The 12,642-nt window shown below is 41.6% G+C and overlaps 1 protein-coding gene across 3 annotated transcripts; it reads left to right on the top strand.

Annotated features, from left to right (window-relative positions):
- The first annotated feature begins 7,608 nt into the window (after positions 1-7,608).
- On the top strand, positions 7,609-12,258 carry MBD13 (methyl-CPG-binding domain protein 13). Of its 3 annotated transcripts, none has more exons than XM_028261948.2 (4): positions 7,609-8,154; positions 10,668-10,814; positions 10,973-11,135; positions 11,360-12,258. In XM_028261948.2, exons 1-4 carry the CDS (start codon positions 8,065-8,067, stop codon positions 11,968-11,970), a joined length of 1,011 nt encoding a protein of 336 aa, XP_028117749.2. In that variant the 5' UTR covers positions 7,609-8,064; the 3' UTR covers positions 11,971-12,258. The 3 variants fall into 3 exon arrangements, with proteins under 3 accessions (XP_028117749.2, XP_028117751.2, XP_028117752.2); XM_028261950.2 differs by having other exon boundaries at positions 10,668-10,805; XM_028261951.2 differs by lacking the exon at positions 10,668-10,814 and having other exon boundaries at positions 7,757-8,154.
- The last annotated feature ends 384 nt before the right edge of the window (positions 12,259-12,642 follow it).

The following is a 12,642-nucleotide window of genomic DNA, read 5'->3' on the forward strand; positions in this document are numbered from 1 at the left end:
ACCCTACATCTGCCTAGAACCAGACGCGCCCGAAGTGGCACTCAACTGTGGGCAAAACCTCTTCAGGTGCCCAGGCTGACCACACTGATAACAAGACAAGGACTAACCCTTGCCCTGACTCTGGCCCTGTGGTCTAGCTGAAGATGAAGTAGCTCTCTGACCTCCTCCCCTCTGTGGGCAAACTGAAGCCTTGTGGCGCAACTGACCACAATTGTAACAGGTGAACTCTCCCTGATTATCTCTCCCCGAGCCTGCACTCGGCACCGGAAAGGTCGATCTAACAACACCCCCCTGAGACTGCTGAGGGTTAGCACTCCTCTGTCTCCTGCCATTACCCTGACCATCTTGGCATCTCTTGGAGCCTTTCTGTCCCTCTTCTTCCTGCATCATGATCTCCATATGGGCTGCAGCATCAACCAAGCGCCCATAATCTCGGATCATCGAACCTCCAACCCTCATCTTGAGGCCGCGCCTCAACCACTTCTCGAACTCAATACAGCGGCGTTCCTCGGATGCCACAAGTTCAAGTGCGAACCTGGACAAGCTAGTGAAAGCAGCCTCATACTCAGCTACTGAAGAACTCAACTGCAAAAGCTGACAGAACTGGTCTCTCACCTTCTCCCTGACTGCTGGAGATAAATACTTCTCCTGAAAAGCCTTCACAAAAGTCTCCCACGTGCCAGCAATACGGCCCCTCATGTATTTCCACCACTGACCCGCGCCCCCTTTAAGCTGGAAGGATGCCAAAGTCACTTTCAACGCTCTGTCCTCGATGCCAAGCATCTCAAACGTCTTACTCATTTGCTCTAACCATTCGTTAGCCTTCAGTGGCTCCTTCGGGTCCCCAATAAACTCGTCCGGGTTAGACCGGAAGAACTCCCTTTTCAGGAAGGAAGGCCTTGCCTCAACAACCTGGGCTTGAACTGGAGCCTGAACTGGATTCTCAGCTCGGAAAATACCCACAGACTCCCTCAAAGCATCGGCTATCCCTCGAGCTAAAACGCCCATAGCTTCCTGACCTGCTGGCTCGGCCACATTGGCCTAGCCAACCCCCTCCTGCTGTGCCGGAATATCATCCGGTAAAGGCATCTCCTGCCTACCACGTCTGCCACGCCTACCACGTCCTCGTCCTGACATCCTAATAAAGGTAATGAAGAACGTTAGCACATTCATAAATGTGCCAAAACTAAACACTCGCATCCTAATACATGGACAACTGTAATTCACTCCACGTAAGCACATAAGCACTTACGAATTTCATTTCCGGATAATGATAGTCCCGAGGCGTTACTAGAGTTCCGGTTAGAAACAGCATTGATCAAGTGCTTTTCCAACAAGACTCACAGAAACCCAAGGATCCAATCAACATCCTAGAAACTAAATCCCATACCCAAGTAGTCACATAAACATGTTATCAAATAAACACATAATGTCACACATAAGTCTCTAACAAGCGAGACAAACCCATTGTGATACTTATCACTTCACACGCACCCAAAGTATTCGAACCCGGTACGCTCTGATACCAAGTTGTAACGTCCTCAAAATAATAACATCAAAACCCATCAACTTAGACATGCATTGGTATAAAAGATACATATTCTTCTATTCATCAAAGTAGTTCCTTACAAAAGTATTACATGTTAACAAAAAAAGCAAATGCCCTACGGGCTTACAGCTTTCCAAGTTAACACTTGGTTACAAAAAGAAGAGTGCTAACTCAATACATAGTAAGCCCTTGGCTTGAATTTACATGTAATACATCAAAAGAAAGTAAACAAAACAATCTGTCTGCCTCTAGCCTCCCAAGCTATGTCCTTGGAGGTGGCATGCTACCTGTACCTGAAAATGATGTCCCATAAGGGTGAGCCACAGCCCAGTAGAAATACACTAAACCAGCCATGAACAATGACTAAAAGATTAGCAATTGATAGATGGTCAACACAGATACATCCACTTATATCACATTCAATTTCATGAAATTAAGTCCATGCTACATTTCACTTCCCATGTCCTTTCCAATTTTTATTTTTTTGAAAACAAGGTTCAACACCTAGCCAAATAACTTAATGAGGTTTAGACTCATCTTTAAAACACTTTCAAAATTCATGAGGGATACACATTTTAATGCTGTATCAATAACACATAAACCATTCCCACACTTTGCGAAAGATACACATTTCAGTACTGTATCAACATAACATAGAATCACGTTTATACTTTACAATTGATAACAATATACATTTTAGTGCTATATCAAATCAATTCAAACACTTCCATAAGTCTCAAATAATACACATTGTAGTGCTGTATTAATGAAACAAAAACACTTCTAATTCGCAGCCTGATACACATTGTAGTGCTGTATCACTGTCATACAAAATCCGGTTTAGAGCTCCATCCTCTATCTTCCCCTAAATAATGGAGTACATCCCCCATCTCCTCCCACACAACACATGTATATAAACATAGATCATATACAATCAATCAATACATAGTATTTATGTATTATTCCACTTGCTATATTCAATAGCATACTCAATCAATTAGTTTTAGTTTGCCTAATCATCATGCAGTGTCTACAACAATCAAGACTATCCTTCACCGATAGCCCAAAGCAGTTATTTCTATACTGAAAATAAATGCACCAAATGGATATATAATCAACATTTCAACTAGGTGAGCGATGAATGAATCTAACTACACCCTTTAATCCCATACACCTCCAATTCCAACATTCTCAATTTAATTCCTCTTTTCTTCAAATTAATTATACCAATTAATTCATCAATGTAATTAGAGCATTTCTCATAATTAACATCACAACCCTAAGGTTCCATTTTTTTACCAATAGACCAATATTGATCTCATTTCTCTATGCCAAACATGCATATACGTTTATATAAACAAAACTCCAACTTTTGTAAAATTACACAAAGGCCCAAACCTTCTCAAAATTACCCAATAACCCCCAACTCATCAAAATACTAAAATTCAAAGACAAAACTCATGAGAAGGAGTAGGATATCCCTACCTCGAAGTTAGAGCTCAAACGGGAAAGTTGAAGAAAACCAAAGTGCTCCAAACTCAAAGATCCATGGATCAAAATGGAGCCCTCGACGATCCACACACTTTTTACAAAGGCCGGAGGATAGTGAGACACTCTAACTAGATCAAACCCTAGAGAGAAGGGAGTTTCTAGAGAGAGGAGCTCTCAAAATGTCTTTTTAGAAAGTAAGAGAGAGAGAGAGAATGCAAAAAGTGATTTTAAAATGCCCAACTGCCAACTGATACGCTCGAGCGGAGAACACAACGCTCGAGCGTCAAGAACAAAAAAACTAGGTACGCTCGAGCGCAAGAAGGCCCGCTCGAGCGCCAAGACACAAGAATAAAGTACATCCGCTCGAGCGCGAAAACCAGTCCGTTCGAGCGTAGATTTCCCCCTCCCAGAACTTACACCAAAAAGTACTACCCGCTCGAGCGCCAGAGTACCCGCTCGAGCGTTACTACTCGAGCGTGAAGAAACCCGCTCGAGCGTAAAAATCACACCTGTAGAAGTTTTGCAGGGACACGAAAAACTATGAGTGTGCAATATCCGTTCGAGCGCAACAAGGCCCGCTCGAGCGGAACGACCAAAAACCTGGCAACAAGATTTTAGACCGAGGTTCAACCTACCTGTTCGAAACATGCCCAACACATCCTAAAACTCAAACGAATGGAATTAAAGGACAACAACAAGATAAATACAACTACCAACTCCACAGAACCGAGTTCGGAATACAACAGAACAGTAGAGGGACAACCGGGATCGCTATAATGGCTATCTGGTGGTACCCCCTGTAGGCATCTAGGAAACTCATTCTTCCATGCCCTGAAGTAGCATCTACTAGCTAGTCAATCTTGGGTAGAGGAAAGCTGTCTTTGGGACAGGCTTTGTTGAGGCTGGTGAAGTCTACGCAGACTCTCCATTTACCGTTCTTCTTCTTTACCACCACTGTATTGGATAGCCATGTTGGGTAGTGTACTTCTCTAATGGCCCTGGCCTCCAGAAGTCTGTCTACTTCTTCTTCTACTGCTTCGACGTGCATCAACGTCGGTCTTCTGGCTCGTTGAATTACAGGTTTGGCCGACCTATCAACATTCAGTTTGTGGCACGTGACCTCGGGGTCAATGCCAGGCATTTCGTAAGGTGTCCAAGCGAATACTTCAATATTTGCTCTCAAAAAAGTTTCTAACTCTTTTTCCTCTTCTTCAGCTAAGCCCGAGCCGAGAAGAAAGAAGCGTTCTTCATCCCCATCCTGGACAAGGATTTTCTTTAGTGCCTCTTCGCTCTTCTCGACTGGCTCTTTGCCGACGTCTTCTAGGACTTCCACGTCCTCATCTTCAATTTCTGCCTTCTCTGGCTCTCGCACGTTGTAGGTAGATTTCATTGCTTCCATGGAGCAATTCTTCGCCTGCAGCTGATCGCCTCTGACTTCCTCTATCCTATGCTCTGTTGGGAATCGCAATAGTTGATGCAATGTTGAGGGAACTGCCCCCATTGCATGTAACCATGGCCTGCCCTAGATGATGTTGTAAGGGGAGGGTGTGTCAATGATGGTGAATTCTGTCTTGATCTTCCTGGTGCCAGCCTGCACCTCCAAGCTTACTGCTCCCAGAGGCCATGTCGCCGTTCCATTGAACTAAACCATTGGGCCATTGGACTGTTCCATATCATCTAGGTGAAAGTCGAGCTCTTTGTAACATCGGACGTACATGATCTCGCAAGAGCTGCCTTGATCAATCAGGATGCGTTTCACTTGGCACTCCCCAACTTGGAGGGATACTACCAAAGCATCATTATGCGAATGCTAGACTATCTCTAGGTCGGCTTCAGTAAAGGTTATCATTGGTCCTTGGCATTCTTCTGCCCGATGTCTTTTCTTCCCAACTTGGTAGACATGTTGCAGGTGCTTCACTTTCTGGGTCTCTCCTTGGATTTCGTTTTCGTTGACCTTCGAGTGGATTACGTTGATTATCCGAGGTCCTCCTGCCTACGGTTGTTGTGCTGGGGGAGGTGGGGCTGCTGGTGCCTGAGGCAATCTTGCCCGTTCTTCCCTTGTCCTGGTCTCATCGACAAGGTCTCTCAGATGTCCTTGTCTCACCAGATCTTCCAAATATATTTTCAGGGCTCTACAACCCTGAGTTGTATGCTTATCTTCATTATGGTAGGCACAATGCCTGCCAATGTTTCTTCCCATGAACTCTCCTGGGGTCCTTTTTGGCGTTCTGAAATAGGGCTGGTTCCAAATTTGATCCAAGACTTTAGGAATTGGGATTCGGAACACAGTTGTTACCGCTTGTGTAGCCCTCAGTTCTGCATCTTGCCTGTTTGTTCCATTGTTACCTCGGCCTCGCTTCGGTGAGTCATTTCCTTTCTCTTGTTTTATCTCCCTGGTTCCTGACGTGTCTTCTTCGGCTTTGGCATACTTCTCGATTCTCGCCATGAGCTCCTCCATACTTTTTGGCAACGTCTTTGCCAAAGACTTTCAAAGTGGACAGTTGTCTTTCAAACTGTTCTTAAAAGATACGACTGCCACCTCTTGATTACATTCAGGTATTCGATTGAACACCTCATAGTATCTTTTTGCATAGGCCCTAAGGCCTTCATCCTTGCTGATCTTCAGAGCCATCAATGCGTCCACCCTTAATGGCTGCAGCTTGTTTGTCACAAACCTGGCTACAAACATCTCGGCCAGGCCTTCCCAAGTCTTCACGCTTCCCTTCGGTAGTTTGTGGAACCAATCTGATACAATCTCCCCAAAGGATGAGAGGAACACTTTGCAGAGCAACGGCTCGTTCCCACTATACAATGCCATTGAGTTCAAATAGAGTCCAACATGGAAGTTGGAGTCTGACTTACCATCGTATATTTGAAACCTCGGCATACTGAACTGCTTTGGTGCCTCAAATCTATCTAATTCCACCGAGAATGGTGTCCTCGGCTTATCTAGGGAGGTTACCTCGGCGTAGGAATTCTGTTGCTTCCTTTTGAGGTAATATCTTAAGTCTTCTTTGCTCCGCCTAGGAGCTCGGTTATCTTTCGACTTCAGTCTTTTCGGTATACTACTCTCGGCCTCGTGATGAGCCATTTTCGATCCTTCTCCACGAGTTGTGTCGAAGCACAGTGCCTGCCCCTGAACATGCCGATGTCCTTTGGGGTCTGCCTCCTTTGTGCGATACGTCCTCCGTGATCCTTCTCTTCTTGATTCTTTTCGTCCGTCCTCCCTAGAAGGTCGGTGAGAGTATCTTTCGTCTCCGTTGTGCTAAGGGGCTACGGGGATTGTTTTCTGTCCTCCCTTCTGGGTATTGGCCGCTGGAATTGGCGTGTCGTGCAGCGGGTATGGTGGCTGCATGACGTTATTTTGCATCATGAAATTGACGACCGACTACAGGTCTGCCAATTTGTTTGCCATCTTTTACCTCTTCGTCCCTCCGTAGGCACCTATCCTTCCAAACCTGGAGGTCGTCTTCGTTGTAGTACCTGCTTTGATAAGGTTTCTTTGGTGCGTCGCTAGTTTGGCCGACGTCTTTCGCTCCGTGATTTTGTTCATGTGTTTCTGCGTTCGACCTTTCTCCTTCACCATCAAGGTCAACAGGTCTCCCACTCCCAGTAGGAGTGTCGTCTCCAATCTTTTTCTTCTGTCCGTTACTGGCCATCTATTCTACTTTCGTTTCCACAGACGGCGCCAAATTGTGTGAGTGATTTTCCTATCACACTGCCCAACTTAATATTCAGCTGGAGAACACTGGCAGAATAGATGACACCTGACTAACCTGTAACAGAAAGAGAAGATTCCGGCGGTGGTTTCGACCACCCGGGGGCACTCCGACGATCAAGTCAGTATATCACTCAAAGATAATCAATAATGCTAAACTCAATGCTTAAAGCATAAAATTACGTACCTTAGACCCACGGGGATGCCTCTTTTTCATAGTTACCTCAATCCTAATCCCAATAGAAGTCTGACTTCTATGGATTCCTATTTAGTACTTACTTTGGACTCCTTCAGAGATAAAGATAAACTCCCTAAGAGCTTTATCCTTATCTTGGCTAAGTCTCCTCTTTATTTTAGGACTCTTGTCTCTTATTCCTTATCCGCTTATCTCGGATTCCGATATCTTCAGAGATAACATCGACTTGACCGAGATCACCTCGACGTCATGACCCTGACACGTGGCACCTCGGCTGGCACATCAACGTCACCTTGCCCCGTGTCGGTACTCAAAAATATATCCCCACAATATGAATAATTTAAATTATCAAAATTATTTAAATCATCAAAATTAAATCTAAAAGTGAATCCAATAACCCACAAGTAAGGAGCCAAAAAAAAAAGATTCCAGGAGATAATCCTTGCTCCGGAGATAAAACCCTTTAAAATAAAATAAAATAAAAAAGTGAAAAATGAGAGTGACACTGTTGAGAGAGTAATCGAATCCCACATTAAAATTTGTATTGATACAGTACAGAATTCAATACTGTGATCAACATCACATGCGCAAGCTCGAGAGTCAACACACACTATACCCATCTTTTCATATACCCAACTCGACTCGATTCGACCCAGATACTGATCAACCACTAAACTGTGGAGTGGTGGGTCATCGTCAAAAAAAAGACGAGAAATGGCATAAAAGAGGTGGGGAGAAGATGATCACCAAATATTTATTACTAGTGTCCTTCTTCTGGGTTGACAACAGTTGCTCTGTCTCTCTCTCTGACATCTTCGACACGTTTGTTTCTCTCTCTCTGTCTCTCTCTGGAATTGCAAAGCACAACGTTACGCATCACGTGGTTTGGGAACTCTTTTTTGTCCGATACTCCCTATTATGGAATCATTCACTCCCTCTACCTATACTCACTTATTACTAGTGGAGTCACAGAAAAATAGTGGAGACCAAATAGCAGAGTACATGTTGTAGAAAGAGAGAGAGAGAGAGAGAGAGAGAGAGGGAGAGAAACTAAGAGAGAGAGAAGGAGAAATTGGTTAGCTGCCGGTGACTATCTCAGATTCCGGTGAAATGGCGGCACAGAACTCGGCGACTGCGGCGGAGCTTCCTCCTGGTTGGAACGTGGAAGTGAGAGTACGGAAGAATGGCAAAAAATACAAGGTATACAATCAAATCATACGCTGCCTCTGTATTTTTATACCTCCAAATACTTTTAAAGAGAATGTTAGGGATCATGAAAAATTTGTGACGCTTAGATTACTTTGATTAGTGCATGGTGCTTTATTCTAAGTGTAATCTAAAGATCACAAATTTTTTGTAATCATTTTCATAAAAGACTGGACTTTAAAATCATTACAGTTATTACTTCAATAAAACTTTGGACTCTAAATGCTGGGATCTCAAGTTACACTCTTCGGATCGAGCGATAACCCATATGGTTGATAGCACAAACTTTTCAAGTCTGGTGAACCGTAACTAATATTAGGAGTGTGAGTTCGAATGCTCGCCTGTGTTCGAGTCCGTGACTCTGTGTTACACGGTTGGTAGGACTACCTTTCCAGACAAACCATACCAGTGTAAAGAGCGTGGGTTTAAATCCTGCCTGTGTGCGAGTCCATGAATGAGTGACCCTATGTAGTAATCACCTAAGAGTGATCCCAGAGGTTTAGACCTTTTTTTTAACTTAAATTCAGACTTTTACAATACAAACCAATGTCTCCCCATATACTCGAGCCTAAAATCTCAGCAACTAAGTACCTGTCAAAGACCACTTCGGCAATTGGCCGGAATGTTTTTGCTTAACTTGTTAAAAATAAAAAAATAAAAATGATATATATTAAAAACCAACGCGGGTACAGATTAGAACTTAATCAAATCTGTAAAATAATGAGATTCACTTGCTATTAGGATAAGGCTGTATAACGGGAGGCCAGCAAGTTCATGTTGAAATTGTTCTGCAATATCGTAGAAAAACTCTGTGATGCAACAATGCCTATAGGACCAAGGAGCTTGTCAAAAGTTCTCTTTTTCTTTTTTTTTTGTTCAGAAAATTACAAAAACTAACTTTTCTTTAGGTTATGGGTTTTTAAGCAAAATGATAGGAAACAGATGAGCTGTGTCGTTTCTGGGTGAGCGTTCTCCAAGATTCTGTTTCGACAAAGTTTTGGGAATTCTATAAAAAAATATCTGTCTAGATTTAGTTTGTATAACTTAAGGGAATGAAAATGAATGTAAAATTCTTTGAACTATTTCGAAAATGGGCTTTTCCTATTAATATTTAACGAAATTTGTCCAAACTTACCTATTTAAATATTACTATAAAGTACTATAAAGTATATATTTTATTTTGCCTATCAACTGTTTTATGTTTTTACTCCAACCATGCTCTTTATTTTAGCTATTAATCCAAATACTATTAATTTTATAGAATGCCACGTCAATAACAAAGATGGAGGGAAATAATCCTAATGATTGAATACATTTTGCCTAGCGTTGAAGGCTAGCTACATGTAGCTAGTGAATATGAGTTGAGCCAAAATGCCTAATCATATGCCTAGTGCGTTGGAATTGAAAAAAGTGAATCACACTAGGCATTTTAACTAACAAGTATGATATGTCTAGTGCATTGGAGATGCTCTTACTTTGCCTTGCTTGTGTGCTGATTGGAAGCATTGTTGTTTGATCTCATGATTCTCATCGATAGGAACTTTGATATTCTGTAGGTTTTCATTATGTTATGGAAGAATGTGAGTGAAGTAGGGCTGAGTAAGGAATCCGTGAAATTCGTAATTCGATCCAGTCTAATCCAATTCGATAGGTTTGGGTTGATTTTTTGAATCCGCAGTTCGGTTCCGGATTGAAGAATTAAAAATCCGTAGTCCACGGATTAGTTCCGGATTGAACCCCACGGTTCCGGATTGAAACCGATCCGGACCGTATACAAATAGTCTATATTTTTATTACACATCCTCCCCCATAGTATCTTCTCTTATTATATATAAAATCTAAACTCAAACCTAAAACCGTATAATATCTTATTTTATTACTTTTGTTTGTTAGTTTTTAGTTTTAATTTGTAATGGTCTAAATACTTATGGTGAAACTAGTTTTCTTATAGTTGTCTAAATTCTAAAACAATATGTCGCTATTATAGAAAAAAATGTTACTATTGTGGAACTGATATAGCGCTATGTTTATATTTTTATGAAATTAAAGTGTTTTATATATATATATATATATATTTTTGTTATTTAATTATGTGAATCCGTGGTCTTAAACTGATCCAATCCGTATTTAAATGGATTGGTTCGGATTGGTTCCATGTTTTAAACGGATTGGATTGGTTCTAATTTTTCAAGAACCGTAAATAACGAATTGGTTCTGATTTTATCTCAATCCGGACCATGCTCACCCCTAGAGTGAACATATGAAGGGATGTGGGAATTTGAGTAAGGGTTTGGTTTGGACATATAAAGAATGCTTGTGTTGGCATTTGTGTAGCTAGGGAACAACAACTACCAACACTAAAAAATCAACTATCAGAGAATGGGAGTGTTTGCCCCATTGATTATATCACCTTATCAAGTATTCAGGAGACCTCTACATGATAATTATTAAATAGTATGTAGTTTTTCTGGTCTTTCCTGAATATGATTGTTTTCTGTTTATTGTAGTGCTATACGGATCCCTCAAATGGACTCAAATTCTTTTCGAAGCCAGAGGTGTTTCGCTACCTCAACAGCCTAGAAATCAACAGTAGTCTTAAATCCACCGGGAAGCAAAAAGGCAACCACAATTGCTCTGCAATAAATGTTTGTACCGTACATTGTTAATTTATTACTTTGGGTGAAACATTGGTTATTCAACCGGTCTAGTTCGTAGTTAAGAAGAGTGGGCAGAAGGGTTAAGCTAAATGATCTGTGAAGACGACACCATATTTATGTCTTATCGTTGTTTGTTTTTGTTTTTGGTCTCGTAGTCACTTGTCGTGGTTGGAGGACAACAATTAGCAGACAGTGGAACAAATGGACAGATAATCACGAATCAGAGCTCAAAGTTGGTTGAAGAAGTGAAGGATGAAAAAACCCTTGAATCCTCCACAGGAGATTGCATCCCCCTTTCTGCAAATACTTCAGATCAGCGTAACATTCCAACCTTGCAGCTTAACATGAAACTATAATTAATCTATTCTTGTTTTCATTCTTTGTATTGCCATCATTTTCTTTCTGTTGTTCACAACGTTCTACGTGTTTTATAAAAATGTGAACTTTACAAGAAAATTCAACTTGAATTGACATGGAACAGAGAACCGAAGGAAACTGGGATGTTGTGTAATCTCTATTTCTGATCTGAAACACTGTTGCAGGTAGGGAAGGACCTTCAGCGAGCGGTGTTAACCTACCAGAAGCCACGGTTGTGGAGCAACGAGAGGAGAAGAGTGATCCAGCTACTACTGTACTCATTTCAGCTCCTGTGGTTGGAACCTTTACAGAAAAGCTACCAGAAAAAGGAGTGGGAAGTCATGGAAATAGAAAATTGCAGCATGGCAAGAAAAATACTGACCTGCCCCGCCGGGCTTCAAAACGACTTGCGGGGATCGACGTGGGTCCCACACCAGAACTAAAAACCAATAACCGATCGCGTCGAGTTTCTGCTAGACGGTTGGATGCAGCTGAAGCTAGTAGTGCTGTTCGGGTTGAAACCAATACTAAGGCAGGTGAGGAGTCAGGATCGGATCTCAACTTGGATTTGTGGACTGATCCGTGCATTGACTTTGCAATTAAAACACTGATGGGTGCAATTCCAATAGGAGATGAGAAAAATGCTGACGTGAAGTCTTCTCTGAAACTGCCTACTGGGGATTTGTGGGGAGACCCGTGCATTGAATTTGCAGTGAAGACTCTCACCGGTGCAAATCCAGTTGTTGGTGATTTGGATATTCAAGGCAAGGATTGTCCATGGCAGATAATCCGGTAGTGGAGACGTCATCAGAGCACAACTTTGAAGCAGAGATAGTGTGCCACGACGGGGTGTTCTTGGACTGTCGAATAATTTCGTAGTTTTTGACACTTTGATCCATCCCCATTGTGTTTATATCCCATTGCAGCTAGTTATTACCTCTCATCTGGATGTAAAATATTGTTGAAAGAGGATGGTCTCTGTTGAGTTCTAGTAGTTATTATGGCATTTCATACCATCTGGATTATTTTGGGTCCCTAATACAATTTTTATTACGAGACGAGTTTGAGTAATTTAAAATTTTAATGTATAAGATTAGTAGTAAATTATTTAAGTTTAAATTAAAATTTTAATGAATTATATAACGAGTTTAACATACTTGTTTACATAATCAATCATATATAAAAAAAATAATGACCTAAATTCCATCCCCAAAACCCTCTAACAGATCATCACCTAAATTTGTAGGTGATTTACATTAATCTATCCTAAAATTTTTGACAGCTACAAGACTTTCTTTTGGTTTTTGAAATTATATGGACCTCCCTGTCCAAATATAAATGTTAGAGCATCTCCAACTCATCTTCCATTTCTTCATTTTTGAAGGATTTTCACCTCTAACCTATCTTCTAAATCCTCTTCCATTTGGGAGGGAAGAGGATGGGTTGATCCTCCCTATTTGGAAGGTGA

Source organism: Camellia sinensis, chromosome 8, assembly GCF_055761805.1.
Source record: "Camellia sinensis isolate YWXY chromosome 8, ASM5576180v1, whole genome shotgun sequence".
Lineage (NCBI taxonomy): Eukaryota > Viridiplantae > Streptophyta > Magnoliopsida > Ericales > Theaceae > Camellia > Camellia sinensis.

Coding starts and splice junctions, on each gene's coding strand:
- MBD13 (XM_028261948.2), top strand. CDS start 8,065: ATGGCGGCACAGAACTCGGCGACTGCGGCGGAGCTTCCTCCTGGTTGG. Junction 8,155..10,667: donor AGAATGGCAAAAAATACAAG/GTATACAATCAA, acceptor TGTTTATTGTAG/TGCTATACGGATCCCTCAAA. Junction 11,136..11,359: donor TGCAAATACTTCAGATCAGC/GTAACATTCCAA, acceptor ACACTGTTGCAG/GTAGGGAAGGACCTTCAGCG.